The 19,415-nt window shown below is 45.5% G+C and overlaps 1 protein-coding gene across 1 annotated transcript; it reads right to left on the minus strand.

Moving 5' to 3' along the window:
- Positions 1-10,338: 10,338 nt before the first annotated feature.
- Positions 10,339-18,753, minus strand: taf7 (TAF7 RNA polymerase II, TATA box binding protein (TBP)-associated factor). Its single transcript, XM_080841201.1, has 13 exons — positions 18,484-18,753; positions 18,063-18,120; positions 17,883-17,959; positions 17,574-17,652; positions 17,329-17,462; positions 16,882-17,005; positions 16,337-16,395; positions 15,061-15,133; positions 14,191-14,304; positions 13,761-13,955; positions 12,655-12,767; positions 11,013-11,072; positions 10,339-10,581 (listed from the first exon to the last, which is right to left on the minus strand). The coding sequence occupies exons 2-13, from the start codon at positions 18,100-18,102 to the stop codon at positions 10,537-10,539; spliced, it is 1,113 nt and encodes a 370-aa protein (XP_080697327.1). The 5' UTR covers positions 18,103-18,120; positions 18,484-18,753; the 3' UTR covers positions 10,339-10,536.
- Between the last annotated feature and the right edge of the window lie 662 nt (positions 18,754-19,415).

The raw sequence follows: 19,415 nt of genomic DNA on the forward strand, positions 1-19,415 counted from the left end.
AGCAATTAAATAGACAACCAAGCCAGAAAAATAAGGGTGGCACATAGGCACACCTGGTCAGTGCTCTGCATTCAAGATTTAGGAAACCTGAACACATTCTTTAATTCTCTTTATTGACTTCCAGAGCACTATGGTATTGATTTACTGCTGCCAGTTTAAGAGCCAAAACACATTCGGTTTTTGTTTCTTACATTAAGGACCCACTCAGCTTATCGTCATTAATTGTTCTCTGAGGTGAATTAAAACATAACAGAGCAGAATGTAGTTATTATGTTACACTTGCACTTAAACCTTAAATCAGGCCTTCTTGTTAAGGCATTTCATTCTTGTTATGGCTATGTTTCATGCTTTTTTAAATGCTTCCCTGCACCTTGTGCAAAGCTATTGGATTGTGTTTGTATGAAATGTTTCATAAATAAGCTTGCCTTACTTTGACAAATGGAGTGTAAAAACCACCGCATACCAAAATAGAATTTTTAAAAAGCAGTGAAAACAAAAGGGGAGAGGAAACGGGTTGTTGAAGCATGGAGTGACAGAAATTGAAGGAGTGAAGGAGGCAAAAGGCTAGACTTTAATGGGCGAAAAGCGAGTGAAAGTTGGAGCTGTGGAAGCAGCCTGGCCGCACATGGCATTGCGCTCAGCCCGATGCTAAATAATTCAGGTAAAGGCAATCAAATAAACTCTGCTGCTCACTGTGGGCTAAGCAATGGTGGCATCAAGGGACCGCAAGGTATTTCTGTGTAGCGAATGATGCAAACGTTTCATACTAAAGAAAGCAAGGTTGCAGAGAGAAGGTGGGGAAGGAGGGGGGGGGGGGGGGCAGACAAATCAACTGCTCACACAGTCTGAGTCGGAGTGCATTCTGTAGATGGCAGCTCCGTGAGAGCTCACTGAAAGCCTTTGGTTGTGTAGCAGTGATGAGGGAGCAGATTGAGTGAAGGCTCTGTAATTACAGTACCCGCTGCAGGGGGTGAATCTCCATGTCCATATTTACCACTACCTCTTCTCTCCTTTAAAGTTGGCAAGTGTGTGTGTGAGTGAGTGAGTGGGCATGCATGTGTGTCTGAACATTATTTGTCTGTGTGTGTGCTTCTGTTTATATCTGTGCCCATTTGAACGACCGTATGCATATGTTTAAAAATGTGTCGTCTATGGGTGTATTTGTGCTTGCACGTGTTCACTGCATTACCATGCATGCATGTACAAACAGACAGTATGTATGTATGTACAGTGCCACTTTAAAGTATGTGAACCCCTTGACCACTTAGGAGTTTTCTGTTGTTTTACCATGATTTTTCATTTTTTTCATCACCAATTTTCCATAGAAGGAATGTCAGGCTTATGTTTATCATTTGCGTGTACTTTTTTTAGAGGGAATTGTTTGAGTAGCCAAAAGACTACATGGAACATGGAATTAGTCCATTTCAAAAGTAAGTGAACCCCCAGCTGAATTGGTAAAGTCAAGCAGGTAACAGATTCAGTGAAACTTATTTAGGTGCTTAATTAGTCAATTAAGCAAACCAATCATCTGAGACATCCTTAGGGAAAGGTTTGGGCAACACAGATTAAAAGAGAGAGGAAACCAACCAAACTACTGTAGTGCCAAGGTGTACCCACACAGATCAACAATGCCGAAAGGAAACGAGATATCCGAGAACATCAGGAAGAAGGTTCTGACAGCCCATCAGTCTTGGGAAAGCTATAAGACCATCTCCAAAAGATTCCAGCTCCATCCATCCATCCATCCAAGACAAATAATTTAGAAATGGAGGGCATTCAACATGACCGCATCTCTGCCTAGAAGTGGACGCCCATCAAGACCATCACCAAGAAGCACCAGAAGAAGAATAAATCAGGTAAAAGTCAACCCACACATAACCTCTAAAGAGTTTCGGACCTCTCTGGCAGCATCTGGGGAAAATGTACATGGGTCTACAATCAGACGAAAATTGAATAGACATAACATTCATGATCGGGTTGCTAGAAGGAAGCCTCTGCTCTCAAGAAAGAACAAAACTGCCCGTTTCAACTTTGCCCGAGAGCACTTGGATAAACCAAAGGCCTTCTGGAAGTCCCTTCTTTAAACAGATGAGTCCGAGATAGAATTATTTTGTCACGATCAAAACCAACAATTTTCGTCTGATTGTAGACCCATGTACATTTACCCCAGATGCTGCCAGAGAGGTCCGAAACTCTTTAGAGGTGATGTGTGGGTTGACTTTTACCTGATTTATTCTTCTTCTGGTGCTTCTTGGTGATGGTCTTGATGGGCGTCCACTTCTAGGCAGAGATGCGGTCATGTTGAATGCCCTCCATTTCAAAATGATTTGTCTTGGATGGATGGATGGAGCTGGAATCTTTTGGAGATGGTCTTATAGCTTTCCCAAGACTGATGGGCTGTCAGTACCTTCTTCCTGATGTTCTCGGATATCTCGTTTCCTCTCGGCATTGTTGATCTGTGTGGGTACACCTTGGCACTACAGTAGTTTGGTTGGTTTCCTCTCTCTTTTAATCTGTGTTGCCCAAACCTTTCCCTAAGGATGTCTCAGATGATCGGTTTGCTCAATTGACTAATAAATCACCCAAATAAGTTTCACTGAATCTGTTACCTGCTTGACTTTATCAATTCAGCTGGGGGTTCACTTACTTTTGAAATGGACTAATTCCATGTTTCATGTAGTTTTTCGGCTACTCAAACAATTTCCTCTAAACAAGTACATGCAAATGATAAACATAAACCTGACATTTCATCTATGGAAAATTGGTGATAAAAAAATGAAAAATCATGGTAAAACAACAGAAAACGCTTAAGTGCTCAAGGGGTTCACATACTTTCAAGTGGCACTGTATGTAGGTATGTATGTATGTATGTATGTATGCTGAGGGCTGTAAATGCTACTGTATGTATGCTATGCAAGTCTTGCCTTTGTGTCTCTTGAGCAGATGATCGGTGAGCTCCACCACTTGCTCATACTCGCGCAGCTCCAGGCAGCACTGGCTCAGGTTGAGCGTGAGTGGCACGCGCACTTTCTCCAGAGACTCCCAGTCCTCCCCTTTGTACTCAACCCGCTGTGGAACCGTCACAATAGAGCAGGGGGGGGAGAGAGAGAGATGGTTGGTGGGAGTTGGAAAAGAGATAAAGAAATGCCTTGAACAATGCCTGTGAAATCACTCCAGGGATCTATGCTCTCTTGTTCTGTGGTGTTATCAAATCCTCGACCCACCCAGGCTCTTAAACATAAACACAGACATGGGCAACTGTAACATCTCCATGAAGAGGACTGACAGATGATCGTTACTTTTGTCTTTTTTACAACAAACCACACACCCTCCATTTTGTACATTTACTGCACAATAAACTTTATGGACAGTGTAATGTGCCTTTATTGCTTACTGTTTTGGGCTGTTATGTTCACAGTGCTCCACTGTGGAACAAATGCTGTATTTTTCTGCTACACAAACACACAGCAGCAAGAACAAGACACACATAAACACATCCTTCCAAATATATATCAACCATGTAGAAGAATCCTCCAAAATCCTAAGGCACGTATTGTAGGTAGAACTTACCTTGGTTTGAAGATCATTCACATACTCCAGAGCCTCCCTGAACTTTTTAGCAGCAACGTCATGGCGGCGGTCCGTCATATAGAGGTTCCCCTCCTTTTGGAGGTGCATGGTGCGCTGCAACATCTGCTGCCAATCTTTACCTTGTAACTCCAATGGTGTGTTTATATTGGCTCCCACTGGCTTCTCATTGGTGGCTGCCTCCTCTTTGACCTCTTTGGCTTCAGCCTCTTCCTGCACAGACGCCTTCTTGGACTCAATCCCCTTCGTCTTCACCATTCCGGTCAGGCCCTCCTTCCCCTCTTTGTCCTCCACATCTTTCTTCTCCGTCTCCCTCTTTTCCTCCTTCAGCTTGTTCCAGTACTGCTCCTTCTCCTCCTTGTACTTCTCCTTCATCCTCTCCGAGAGCTTCTCAATCTCGTGCCACACCAGGCGACTCAGGGTGATGTCCAATGCACCCACCATGTGGAAGTCCTTCCTGGCCTCCTTCTCGTTCCACACAGCGGCGTGTGCCTTGGCCCTCTTATAATAGGCCTTCGTACAGTCTGTTTGGGGGGGGGGGGGGGAGATGGGTAAAGTCTTAACATTGGATGTGTAAGTACCTTTAATCCAAGTGTGTTCTGCGCTTTCCATGAGTAAATATAGCTGTGATATCGTTTGTTTTACCTCAGGCTTACCTCAGTTTGTTTGTTTATGTGTTTCTATTTTTATTAAAACACGTGTCTCAATAAAGACATGTGTGTGTGTGTGTTTGTCTTTGTGTGTTCTCTTAGGCAGACATTGTTTCACTAATGACTGGGTCGATGCTAGTGAGGCATTTTCTCTTATTGAGAATAAAGCTGTTATGGCGTGAAAAGACTCACTGCGGGCTCTTTCCTCCTCATCGTACGAGAGTTGTTTATTTCATCACATCAGACACTTTAATCCCCTCTCTGCCTCGCTCTCCCAGCCTCGTGGAGGCCTGGGGGTCTGCTTAAAGAGCACCATCGATGAATGCAACGCTCTTCATCTCCCATCTGATCTCCATAGTAAAATCGCTCTCCTAGCCAAACATTTAAATAGACTCTCACCACTCCTCCTCCACTCCCCCAAACCCCCCCCCCCCCCCCCCCCACACACACACACACACACTTTACTCCACATAGTGACACCAACCCATCTCTCAGATGTAGCCGCTGGCAAAAGCTGCCACTGTGCCATGGCTTCTACACTCAGCACATTTCACATGGATATCGCTTCCCAGACAGTGTGAATGAAAGAGAGAGAGAGAGGAGGAGAAGGAGGAGGAAGAGAAAGGAAGATGACAGAAGAGTGGCGATGCAAAGCCACAGAGACAGCGAGGTATAAGCGAGGTGTCATGGATGGAACGGGACGGGACGTCATCCGCTACCGAGGGGGGTGGAGGTGTCACCACAGGCTTCGGGGACAAAAGAGCGGGGAGGTAGAGATGATGAGGAAGGAGGCTCAGAGAGAGAGACTCGAGGAAAAGAGAAAGAAACGATAGCACCACACAGAAAAAACAACACCGAGAGGCGTCCGCACAGAAAGCCTGATCGGGGCCTAAGAGGATCGGGGCCTGGTTTTACTCCTCTATTTGCATAAGCCTCATTAGAGGGGCACTGGGGCTCAGCCCACCCGGCCACACAAGAGCCACAGGCAAGAGACACAGCAGGCAGAGAGAAGACATAGAGAGCAAAGGAGAGAGAAAAGAAAGGATGACACTTTTCCTCTTCTGCAGATTGCTGCTTCTGTGTGAGCACTGGTGCACTGTAGTTTGATAGGCAGCTGAACATTATCTATAAACCACACGACAGCGCACCGCATAAATGGTACCACTTGGATGGTGAAATGGAGAGAATAGGCTGTCGAGTGTGAAGAAGGGAAGAGGAAAAAGAGAGAGAGAAAGACACGGCTGTCTCCTTGCTCTGGGAGTGTGATAGTGCCTCGAGTTGCATCAAGAGCAAACGCTAAATCCCTGGAGGATTTGGTGTAAACTATGTGAGCCACGTTGCATTACACTGAGCATTTGTGTGGCTTTTGAAGAAAAAATAAACAGATTTTTGCCTGAAAGCGATTTCGTTGTTTACCTCTGCAGTCTTCCTGACCTATGCAAAGTCATACTGCCATTTCCCGGAAATGCTGATGCAGTGGGTGCCTTTCTCGCAAAAGAATGAAAAGTCTTGTGAGTTGTGAGCTGTCAGTGAAACCTCCGAAATATGAGGACTCTCTTAAATTTGCATTTGTGTGTGTTTAACGCAGCCAATTCATAGAGTGCATAGGCTGCAGCAGACTTCAAACAGCCCATAGCTACAGACCTGAAATTACTCTGCTTGAGGCGCCGCAATCCAATATGTGATATTGAGGTGAAGACACCATCCTGAACAACATAACTCACTCCAATGATGGGAAAACTAGGTTCATGCTGGTTAAATTAATGTTGATGAGAATATGCGCTCTGGTACTGGCATTGAGCACTTCAACATGCAGTTTATATCATTATAGACTATGTAGGTTGGACTGCATCAGCTTCAGGTATGCATCGCCTCCATATATGCGTGTGTGTGTGTTGCAGTGTGTCATGTGTGCCATTCAAATCTGACAATAACAATAAGTAAGGGATAATGTATAGAACGCAGGTCATTGTCGGGAAAATAAGCCCCGACAGGGCGAACAGCACCCCGACGCGAAGCGGAGGGGTGTTGATTCACCGTGAAGGGGCTTATTTTCCCGACAATGACCGGCGTTCTATACATTATCCCGCTTATTATACGGCTAAAACTAAAACAATTACTTAACACAGTGTGTCTTTTTACAATGTATTTGTTTTTGTTACTATACGTAGTGTTAAAAAGCAGAGAAATAGTTCGCCAAAGACGTTGAACATTCTTTAGAACACAGCTGCTCAACCGTCCGCTGAAACTCCCTTGATAAGTTACCGTACTACTTGCGGAGTGCTACGAAAGATGTGAATCAGAGGCAAAAAGGCCACTTTCCTTGACAGCGGTCATTAACTGCATAGCAACGGTCAGTTATCGGAAAATAGTTGACCGCAGAACGTTGGGAAGCTCCATTCAAGTGAATGGAGCATTCTACAGCATTAAGAAGAGCCGTGTAATAATAATTAATAATCCACAGTCACATTTGATATAACAACAACTGGTCCAAGTAGTCGTACCTTTGTGCCTCTCCAGCAGTTCTGTGGTGTGTTCAATCACCTCGTAGTACTCCTCCAGCTCCAGCATACACTGACAGTAGTTGAGCACCAGGGGGATGATGAGCCTGGCCAGGCTTATGTAGTCTTCATCCCCAGGCTTCTCCTGCACAGACAGATGCAATCATCTCAGCTGAGTTTCTACTACTATAGTCGCTGCAGAAGGCCAGCCTAGAATTCCTGTAGGTTTCATATATCCTACAGGATGACTTCAGGACAAGCGACACGTGACGCTTCTTTCAACTGGTGCACTTGAAAAATAACAAAATATTACAGACTTTGTGGCCCAGTGAAATGACTACTACATTCTAATCAATAGGGTGAGTGAAAAGTAGAGAAACACTTCAGCCACGGAAAACTGGAACCTTCTTGAAAAATGTTCAATTCCCCGCCATCCAACATCCTTGACGACACCTGCTCTTCTTCAAACTACTGGGTCTCTTCCTCTTCCACCTTCCCACTATGACCCCGTCACCCAGTCTTACTCTGGACTGAGCGGCACGCAGCGTCACCACTGCCTCTTGGTAGCAGGCGGCAGCCTCACGGAAGCGCCTCTGCTTGACCAGGGTATTGCCCTCCTTGTGCAGCGGTGGCACAGAGTTGAGCTTCTCATCCTTCTTCATCATCCAGGACTCCCGCTTGTATGACATCAGGTCTCCCACCTGAGGAGGACAGGAATATGGGGGGAAAAGGCAGGGACAAAGGCCGGTTACACTTTTTTAGGAAGCCTGACATGCCTTGATGTTTTTGTATATTTCCTCTAAATAAAATTGATGCACAAGTGGTATATATGTAGAAGAGTAAAGGTTTCTGTGGGTGTTCTTTTTATGACTCAAGGACAAAACCTCACAGAGCTTTAAAGGCATATTGACAACAAGAACAAAAATGAAAATATCCCTCGACAGGGGTATGGTCCCCAGAGGGTTTTAAGGGGGTGCTGTCGGAGAAGGGAAACTGAGCCCCATCATAGATGGGACACGGGTCCTTTTCCCACTTTCCCCCTTAGTGGTAACGCTTGGTTACATAACGTTGTGTTTACTCTCAGGCTTGAGTGGTTTGTGAACAGTAGGCTGCACAGATCCGCTGTTGTTCTGGGACTTGGCAAAGGGGTTGAATCAGGGGGGTGTTTAAAATGCTCAAACCCAAATGAGATGGAGGTGTGCGTATGTGTGGGGGATGATTTTCTGGATAAGTGCCCACCTCTATCAGCTCCAGGATGAAGATTAGCGGCTGGGGCACTCTCATCAGCTCATCTAGCTCTGGGTAGCCGGTGGAGTGGTAGTTGTACATGTTGCCCATGCCACACATGTGCTTCTGGCCCTCCAGAGGGTCTTTGCCCTGGGCAATCAGGCGCATGCCCTTGGACGCAATGGGGTACAGGCCTGTGTGCTGAAAGAAAGAGAGAGAAAAGAGAGCACAGAGAAACAAAAAGGAGGTTAGATACTTGTTCACTTGGCAGGAACAAAAAGAGAGTGCCTGTTTAAGTCGCTCCCCTTGTGCTGTAACTTGACCTGACTAACTGCAATCAATAGTCATTTGACTTGCAAATTCGTTCTTGTGTCTCTCTTAAAAACTTCTAGATGTGAATACAAATAAAGTACAAAAAAGAATCTTAAAGCTATTTTTGCAGCTTTGAATAGATGGTGTAGGAGGCCACCAGAGGTTGGCTCATCTGCATGACAATGAGAAGCGGAAGTCCCCACCATTCTACTCACACTAATTAGGTTCTAAATTTGGCTCTCAGCGCTTCAGCGCTCGATGGGGTTCGTTTGTTTGTGTGTGTGTGTGTGTGTGTGTGTGTAACTCTGAACTTTTCCACTCACAACGGCATCGCACCAAAACTCGGCCACCTCTCCGATGCGCATAGAGGACAGCAGCACCTCCCACACCTCAACTTTGAACATCTTCCCCACGAAGATCTCCATAGGACGCTTGGCCAAGCGGCTGTCGTCAATCACCGTCCTCTCAAAATCATCCTTCAGTGTTTGGAAGTGGAACACCAACTTTACATGGGTAAGAGGGGAAACGTAATGACAAGAGAGGAAGATGAGACAAGTGAAATGAGGGAACAGACAAACAGATGGGATTAAGAGAACAGCAAGGTCACAAAGGTAATTCTTGTTTCTAGTCCTCTGTATAATTGTACAATGTAGCCAGACTTTGGGCTGCCTGAGCGTGTGTGGGCCGCGACTTCATGTGAGAGCGTCCTTTTCACCTCTGTCCCCTTTCTCCTTCAAGGTCTGGGCAGCGGGCGCAATATTACTCCTATTCCCAGGAGGTGAGTCATTTTAATTTGGGTGCCTGTCTGCTCTCACGGGGGACGGAAGTACATCCTAAGAACAGAGGGTGAGCAGGCAGACAGCGCGCCCAGATCGCAGCTGGTGAATGAGTTACTGGTGGGGGGGGCGGGGGTGGGGGCGGGGCGACCAAGATTACTGTTGGCATCACTGTGGAAAATGTTTGTCATCCGCCACGTCGCCGGCCATATGGCTGGACTGTGAAAAAGTCACCTAGCTGCAGGTCACGGCTAAATCTTCCTCTGGGTATTGACGCTTATTGAAACTTAATCTACCTTAGCAGAACAATAAAATTCAGTGATACATAGAGAGATGCTAATAGACTTAAGCAAGGGGGATATAAACCATCACACAAGCATAACCCCCAGTCCCATAAAACTATTTACTGCCTTTTAAAGTCTATTTGATTGGTAAACACATTCCTTCAGGTCGATGCACAGCATGGTAAGGAGTTCTACCTTAGTCCCCGGAGGACAGTGAGGCATGGGACCCCGTCCTCCACTCAGGATCTTCTTCTTCACCCCAGGGTAGTCGAGCATGTAGGTCTCCTCCATGTCCTGGTTTGGGTAGAGAAACACTGCAGGCAAGCAGGAGCTTCTGTGAGGTTATAGCTCAGCGTTCTGTGTGTGTGTGTCTGAGCGATCAAACGAGTCCTTCCTCAGTCTCAATATCTCTGTGACTCTCTTGCAACAAAAAAAAGCCAGTGTGTTTCTTAGTCCTGTTGGTGTTAATGACTATCTGTGTGTGTATGTGTCTCTGCTGAACATGCGAGGAGTCTGTGTGGTGTAATTAGTCTCTCTGGTCAAGGCAATCTCAGTTGTCCTGTGGGGCAGGTTCGTCCCTCCTGCTCTCTGACAGATGGCTGGATTAGCCAGGTTGACGGCAGTCACTTTATTCTGTGCTCGCTAATCCCTCAGCCTCCCCACCTGCTCTAGAATATTCAGGCGTAATCTCCTGTAAGACCAGGGATACATGGGAGGGAGAGATTATACCCAGGTTTGGAAAGTTGGTTCTAGAAAGTATAGTATGGTGGTGGTGTTCACCAGAGCCTGTTCGCAGTTCCTACTGTGGAGAAATTGAAGGTTGATGTGTGGTGTGAAGTAGAGAAACGCAATCCCATGTTTCAAGAAGTCATTTTAGCAGTAACACCAGAACTGCAGAGAGGACATTCTGCTAGACACTGGTACATTGTAAAACAGAGCTCTTTTACGTTTCAAAAATCATGATTTATTAAAATCATACATCAGCATTACTGTATCACAGTACAAATGACAGTTTAACAGCTACAGAGGGGGACATCATACAGAAAGAAAGTAATAATAATAATGAAAAAAAAAAAAAAAAAAAAACATTTCAAATGTATTTAAAGTCAACATGGACAACTCCCCACACCTACAAAAAAACTAGTCATGGCTGTCATGGTTCAGTCCCCTTTCCTGACCCAGTGCTGCCACCTGCTGGTCACTTCTCTATCAGGGAGTCCAGCTGCTCCTGAAGGGCGGCCAGCTGTTGAGAGACAGAGAGGTAAGTGAGAAGAGAGGGGTTGATAGATGACAACTGCAAGGGTGTAATTGTGATTTAAGTGGGTGATGATTAACATCTGCACTGATGCCGTACCATCCCTTTTTTAATAGAAAATAGCTGTTCATTTGGTGACTGCAACTTAAGAGACCGATGCGAGTGCGCAGAGGGGCCAAATTCAGAATAATGACAATTATGACCATCAGGATTATGGCCAATGACCATTTCACTTGAGCCAATTCAGCCATTGTGGGATGTTCAATGGGGCTGATTAAGCCAGGATCTTGGAGAATGATGAGCTGAATTGCCCAGGTGCAGCGGGAATGAGAGGAGAGGGGGAGTGGGCGTGTGAGCCTGGGCTGGCTGGCACAGTGCCTCTGAGCGGGGGGTTCCCAGCCATGTGCAAGCAAGCTTACCTGCTCCGTCTCTGTGTCCTCCTGATGAATAATCTCATTCAGCAGGGCCTGGAAGCGATTCTGTGAAAGAGAAGAGGGGGAAAAACAGAGAGAATGAGAGAAACGGGGGGGGGGGGGGGGCAGAGATGAGAACAGGGAAAAGAATATCTGATTCAGCTGCCTGGGCCTGGTTTTGATGTGCGCGATTCACTCTTGTACACTCATCTCTGTGATAACGGCCTCCAGTTGTCAGCCAGAATGCCATCGAGATGGAGATGACCTTTCTCCGTCCTCACAGACTCTAACAGTAAAAGACTGGGCCCTGAACTGCACTGGGCCAAGCCAGAGGGCAAAAACTGACTAAAAAAAAAAACAACAACAACAAAAAGATAGACAAAGGGGAAGCACAGGGATGTCTATGGCTGTTTCACACGCTGTTAATCTTCCCCAAGGAGCAGTTGGCACGGCAATTCATTTTTATGCCTTCCGATTTTTGTGCATTTTGCAAAAAAATGAGGTAATGGCAGAAGTGCAATATTTATGCCAGGGGAAGGAAGAGGAAGGGAGGGGGTTGGCTTAAAAGTTGCCTAGCGATGAGATCGTTGTATGTTTTATGCATTGTCATTTTGTTAAAAGGTTAAGCATACATCATCACTGAACATCACCGGATGGCATGAGTGTGTGTCTGTGTGGGGGCGGGTAGGAAGACAGGGGAGGGTGCCCTGTATTCAAATGTTGTGTGTGTGTGTGTGTGTGTGTGTGTGTGTGTGTGTGTGTGTGTGTGTGTGTGTGTGTGTCTGTATGTGTGTAACCCTGTGAATAAAATGTGTCTGGATGCAACTGTGTTTGTACCGAGCAACACATCCAAACGTGCATTAAAGAATATGTATGCATCCTCTATGTGTGCTAGTGTCTACAGAGTTTGCATACATTTCTCTTCTCAGCAGGTGACATTGAATGTACTTGAGTGTGCTTATTTACATGTGAATGTGTGCACTCTTCTCATTGTAAGAAGAATATGTAGAAGGAGGATGCATACAAGAATATGGATGGATGCAACTGTGTTTGTACCGAGCAACACATCCAAACGTGCATTAAAGAATATGTATGCATCCTCTATGTGTGCTAGTGTCTACAGAGTATGTATACATTTCTCTTCTCAGCAGGTGACATTGAAGGTACTTGAGTGTGCTTATTTACATGTGAATGTGTGCGCTCTTATTGTGACCATGACTATAAGGAAGTGATGGTTGTGCACACATGGGTCCAGTAATGGATGGATGAATGCAACAGTTCCCCAGCTGTTCTCACATTAAGTGCCCTTCATGACGGGCTCCTTGTGTTCTTTCCTGTCCTCTGAATGTCCTTGCTTATGGCTTTATGCAAATGTGTGTGTGTGCATGCATGTGTGTGAAAATCGGTACGCATCTTTCTGTGACCATGACAATTAGGAGCTGACTGTGTGTGTGTGTGTGTGTGTGTGTGTGTGTGTGTGTGTGTGTGTGAGAGAGACTGTGTGTGTGTGCGTGTGAGACTGTGTGAGTGTGTGTGAGTGTGTGTGAGTGTGTGTGAGTGTGTGTGAGTGTGTGTGTGTGTGCGTGTGTGTGCGTGTGTTCCCATTGTTTAAATCACGATGTTGCTTTGTTCTCCCAGTCAGCCTCACCTTGAGTGCCTGGTTCTCCACCTTCATGATGAGCTCCTCCTGCTGCTTCTTGCGGGCCCGGGTTTCTTGCAGCTTAGCCTTCAGGCTGTTGATCTGCACCTGGTACTCCATCACTACGGAACACACACACACACACACACACACACACACACACACACACACAAAGAGATTACACACACTTACACCACCTCAGGTCAGCCTTTCGGTTCCCCTAGTCAGCTCCAACTCTGGACCCTTTAATCCCTGCGGGGCATTGGCGTTCTATCCTCTCTGGTGTTCAGAACAGAGCGATTAGCTTTATTGATTGGGCCGCGGGTCTTCAAAGCAGAGCTGAGACCTGGGGGGCCGGGGGGGCTAGCGGGCCGAGCAGCAGGGCTGCAGAGCTTAGCAGAGGCCTGCCGCGGCCCTGCTGCTACGGAGGAAACGGCTGTTTGTGTACCTGGACGGGAGGCGGGTTGAGGCTTCAGAGGAGCACGAAAGGCTTTTATCTACCTCTGACAGCAATTGTACAGCCCCCCCTGTTGTTGTTGTTTGTGTGTGTGTGTGTGTGTGTGTGTGTGAGAGAGAGTGAGTGTGAGCGAGGGAGGCTAGAGAGAGAGCGAGAGAAAATAAAAACAACACATTCGTGCACTTCAGAGGGTTGTTTTCTTTTCCACCGTCTCTGATCAGGACGTGCATCTACTTTTAATGGGGTTTGCTTTTTCCACTTGAAAGTGCTGGATTTTTGGGGACGGGGGGCATATTAGGTAATGGAAGCTGTTGGGCCACGTAAACACCGCTCCCATTCCTAAATAGTATGGAACTCTGGAATGAATATATAGAGTGGATCTGCACTGGGTGAGGGCAGGACCTGTTCTAGGGACTATCTACATGCTGTGTGTGTGTGTGTGTGTGTGTGTGTGTGTGTGTGTGTGTGTGTGTGTGTGTGTGTGTGTGTGTGTGTGTGTGTGTGTGTGTGTGTGTGTGTGTCCGTAATATGTCATCTACGCCTGTGTGTGTGTGTGTGTGTGTGTATGTGTACACCTGCATACACAAATACAGACACAGACAACGGCCTCCTGCCAATCTGACTCACTTATACACACATAAACACACACACTACTCACCAATCTGGCTGTTTCTGTCGCTCTGGTCTTGAGCCGTGTCTGACTCGTTCAGTTTTTCGTGCAGCTGCCGCTCCAGGTCGTCCTCTGTGTCCATGATGTTAAGATCTTCATCCTCGTGCCGGTCCCCATCGTCCTCCTCATCCTCACTGCTGCTGCTGATGTCGTTGAAGATTTCCCTTAGCTCGTCATGCTGGGCTGTAGGAGAGAGAGAGAGAGCAGACAGAAAGGAGTAAGACATAATGAAAGGGTTGAAGTGGAGGGGAACAGAATGGGAAGGCGAGTGTGAAAGTGAGTCATTCAGAGAGGAGAGTGTGAAGGATGGAGAAAGGCACTCCAAGGGTGTCCGGAGAACAGTGAGACAGACATGCTGGGCACCACATTGTAAGGCGCATGGAGGCGGTCACAATGGTCACGGTGGCTGTGCCCTTACCCGCGGAACCGTGGCCCATCTTGTGTCCCGAGGTGCCTGGCGAGGAGTCCAGGTTGGCCAGCGACCCGATATTCTCAGCCTCTTTGGACTCGTCCTCAGCAATCACCTCCCAGCCTGGTCACCAGGTCAAGGTAAACACACACTAACACACACACACACACACACTACTCTCCTCACACTCACTGCTGATGATATTTAGCGAGCTAAGCCCACTCATTAAGCTACATCACTCTGACACATATTAATCCTCAACCAGGATTACATCACGCTCTTCAGTGGAGAATCTGGTGCAAAGCCAGGCCAGAGCCGAGGCCTAATCTCTCATCTGGAACAAGTGCCGGTTAATGATGTATCATTACAGTATTTTGCACAATGGATGCTAATGCACAGCGATCTCCCCTCCTCCCTCTTTTTTCTCTATCGCTCTCTCTCTCTCTCTCTCTGTCTCTCTGCTTGGAGGACTAAGCCCTTGTGAGGGTGGGCGAAGCCCTGCAGAACAGACAGAGACCAGTGGGTTCATTTGCTCCCTGCTGACAGAACTGGGGGGGTGCCCGGCACACCAGGAACTAAAGCTGAGCTAAACTGCGCTCACAAGGAGGGGGAGGTGGAACAGGAGCGGGTATAATCACAGACCGCACAGACGTGTGCCTGTATGCCTATGTGCATGTGAAGAAGGGCCAATTCATTTATTCACATTTAACCTTGTGGCTGAGAGAAAATGTAGAGCCGATCTGTCACTACTGTATGTGTGAGTGGGCAGAAGTCAACAGCAGTTTGCACTTGTAACACAGTAAACAAGGGCATATCAGGTAAGCTAGTGACGTGGGGATGAATCATGTGTGTGTGTGTGTGTGTTTTCTGTAAGGATACGAACACTGACTGCCTCTGCGTCAGTGCTGAGCAGCCTCTTCACTTCCTTTTCAACATCAGGGGACTCGATGTACTGTAAGAAAAACACAGGACATCACTAATCCAATGCCTCCATCACTCCCCCAATAGTTTGTTTTCCTCAAAAGCCTGGTTGCATTATGTGAATTATGTCCCCTCATGCTCCCTCAATTGTACACTTAAACTATAATTATCAGGCAGAACATGTCAGCATGCAGGACACATTCTAGACATTCACATAGTGTACGGTTTGGTAGCCTCCCCTCCGCTCCGCTCAAGCCAAATAAAGGGTTCAAGGCGTATGAAGTATTAAGTCAAGTTCTGGGAGCTTCAGATTTTTCTGAATTGCAGCAGACATCCCAAGTCCGATTTACTTCATCCATCAGCCTTTTCTTCCTTCACACAGCCTTATCATTGTGCACACACTCTCCCACACTCACTCTCTCTACCCCTCCCTACCCACCCACTGTCCCGTCTCCACCTCATCACTCACTCACTCACTCACGTTTCCACAGCCCTGGTTGGGGTGCCACCCTATAGGCACCCCCTCCCCCAGTTTCCACTGATCTGAGCGCAGACCCCTGGCCTCCAGCCAGGTAGCACATTACAGATTAAAAGCATGGCAGTATGGAGCAGGGGGGTAGTGGTTGGGGTGGGGGGTGAATTGATCCCAGACTGCAGCTCATACATGGGTATGTTTAATAATGGGTTTGTTTTATAAAATTCCATAAAAAACTGTATTGCGGTTTATAAAGAGTGTGGTTTACGGTCCGAAAAATACAGTAGATACATTTAATTTGTAAAAACTTGTACAGTTTCTGATTTTATGTAAGTTTTGTGTTTTCTGTGAATTGCTTCTGCAACACTGCAGTTTCCCTTTGAGGATCGATCAATCTACCATCCATCCATCCATCCATCCATCCATCCACCCATCCATCCATCCATCCATCCATCCATCCTGCTCTTCCCCCTTGTTGTCTCGAGAGGAAGGTCTTCGCTTTAAGATGGAGGACTTTATTTATATTTAAATCTTTACTCTTGATCTCCAGCGCATACAAATCTGTCTTCTCTCTCTCTCATCCTTTTCACACTTCCCATTTTCTGCTAGAAATGTAAATCTGCTGTTTTAAAGCAAGAACACCTGTGTAGGATTTGATGACCTCATCAGAAAAAAGCATCAGAATACAGACGAGGGAATTAAGAAGGCGTTGGAACAGTAAAAGCAAAAGAGCCAGGAGAGGAACAGAAGGAAGCCCACCTTCTTTTTGGCGGTCTTCCTAAACCTCCTCTTCCGTGTGTTCTTCAAGGGGGCCGTGACTGGAGGGCAGGACAGGTTTGTGTGTTAAACAGCTCAATCAACAGCAAACAGCAGCAGCAGCCGCAGCAGCCGCCGCATCCAAAAGGCTGAGCGCTCTCCACAGCAATCAGAAGACCATTCATCTTCCTTTCATCGGGGGCCTGAGGCACTTGCCTTGCACTTACACTTGTTTTACAAGTTTGAAAAAAGAAACTAAGCAAGCACAAGCAGTGTCTGAGAGAAGTCCTACTGTGATATAGTACATGTTGGGTAATAGGTATTACCTTTCCTTACTAATTGTACTGCTCAGAAGCGCACAGAAACACATACAAATATAAGTAATGTACCAAAGCTACACTGATGATGATTAAAAAAAGGCAACACCTAGTCAAACTCTGTATTCACTATCAATACATTTCTAGTCCAAATAATTACTCGTCTTCCTTACCATAACAAAAATATTGTCCTCTCAAGACCATATGCCAAAATTGTCACCATCCACTTACTGCCATGGTTCCAGACGAACTTCTTGTCTTTGTCTTTGTCCTTTTTCTTACTCTTGCCATCTGCTGTACCTGTGGGCTCCTCTAGAGGAGGGTAGAGGTCTCCATCCAGAGTACACACCAACATCTGCACATCATCCCCAGGTAAAGGAGGACATACTTTTGATTATTAATAATAATAATTATTATAATGCATTAGATTTGGAACGCACTCTTCATTCAAAAGAAGCTCAGAGTGTCAACATAGTAGAAACAAACAAATAATACAATAAAAAACTAAATAAAATCAAGCTAGTAAACATAGGCATAATAGAAAACTTAGTGACAGTGATTTTGATTAAATCAGGACAAAATATACCGCAGCAGTGGAATGTGTCAGACACAGTCACTCAGAAATATTACATTTTATTAGATGCTCTACATGTATTGGATAGACTCCAAAGATCCTACCTGGCACACATCAGCTGTCTTGTAGAAGGTCTTCTTGTCAACGGTCTTCAGTGACTCTATAATGCAGGGCAAGTCAACCAGTTTGGCAGCTAGAGGCACCCTGTCCACCCTCACAATGCCATGGCGACCATCAGCTTTGGGGAAAGGGGGGTATGTTATTTACACAGATATTAGGGTGGTAATAAAATGGAGGGGAAAGCATCGCCATAAGCTACATTTCTACGTAACGACAATACCTTACATACCATGCAGTTCTATGCTGAATCTGTCTTTCGTGTTCATACTGCTGGACTGGGCAATTCTTCTGACTGTTGAGGCATATTCCTGTAAGGAACATTATGACAAGAGGGTAAACTTAATGCTGTTTTGTCTGGGAGTGATATACTTTGGATGGCTCCATTTACATCTGAAAATGGCATCAAATTATATCTGCTATATGAACATACATTTCAAATATGGAACATCCCACCATTAAAGTTAATTTATATTATAAAACGGGTTGGTGGGGTCGTGAAGGGTTTCATTTGTGAAATCAAGCTTGCTCAAAACCTTACCCCAGGTAAACGGAGAATGAACTGACTCTCCAGTTCGTGGGGAGCGTCTTCCTTGTTCTTGGAGCCCGCCTTGCCCACTGTAAAAGTAAACAACATAATGGCAAACGTCTTAACAAATAGTTGATTACCACACATAAACAACTTCAGAGTCCATGTGAGGGAGAGTACAACAAACCAGACCTTTAGTTTTCGACCCCATCTTGGTCTTCTTATTCTGCATAACGGCGAATGTTTCTTCCTAAAAATAAGACCAACGTCAGTTTAAACGCACAGAAGAGAACTTTCTGACGTGATACGTACTCCATTTAAACAGACACGTTACTATTTACATCAACACGATGCAATACAGATTTTAGTTGTCATAATACTGTTGCTCCAAATACCTCTTGTTTGTGAGACTAATAGTAAAGTTAACATTAATAGCGAAGCGTTTGTCAACACCCGTGGTTGTAAAACATAGGGAACATCTAACGTTATCTATAAAACTAACAGGAGAAATTAGTAGTCGAAGACAGACTTAATATTTCTGAGACATAAAATGGGACGGGGATAGTAAGAAATATTAAGCTATGGTACGAATGCAGAAAATCCGTCCACTTACCACCAATATACCCTTCTTGTAGTTATAACTTAGCTATTTGCTAAAGTAGTGAGATCAAGTAAAGGTAACTAGGCTAGCTGCCTAGCTAGACGAGAGCATCGGCTAAACTTACTCTGCTGACATAACAAGTATATGCACAACACAAACAAATTAGCATAACAAACTATGGGGAAATCGGAATATTACTATGTATATATTTGGACGATGGCTAACGACTGATATTAATGACTAACTGTTGTATTGCGGTTAGCACACAGGAGAAATCTTCCAGAAAGGAAAAAATGGAGGTATAAACACATTTCTTCTGCAGTGTTGAGATTGATTGTAATGCCCTCTGTCGGACTGGAGTAAGTGCAGAGATAGGTTGAATGAAATGTTTTTTTCCCGATGCTTTTGACAGTTTTGACTCTCTGGTCTCTGTCAGATGGAGGCCGGCACACATCTGTTCGCCTGTATTATTAAAATACACGAAATGTTTATATGAATTATAAACAACTGCTTCACGGTGTATGATGCAATTGCAAACCCTGAGCCTCTAAATTAGGTGGCGGTGGGGTTCAGTTTGCGTCAGCTTGTCTCCTCTGAGATAAAACATTTTATTCATTAGACCCACAATCATCACCCACGCCCTCAGTGGAATAATGTGTTCATTAGCAGCCACCTAATTTCATCTGCGAACAGCATGTCACTGACTTGCTGCATTTCACTCTGTAAATTCACTTTCCCTGGCATTATTGTGACTGCATGAGGGACAACCAGCTACATTTTTCCTTCATTCTGATTTCCACAAAACCCAAGTCAACCCCTTAGCAAAAAAAGAAACTACTTCAGATAATCTTTCCTTTCCCTTTAAACAGACGCTTTCACCCCTCAGAGACATACTACTATTGCTTTTCATCTTTTTAATGTTTTCAAATAAAACATCTTGGTGT

Source organism: Sprattus sprattus (assembly GCF_963457725.1).
Source record: "Sprattus sprattus genome assembly, chromosome: 6".
Taxonomy (NCBI): Eukaryota; Metazoa; Chordata; class Actinopteri; order Clupeiformes; family Clupeidae; genus Sprattus; species Sprattus sprattus.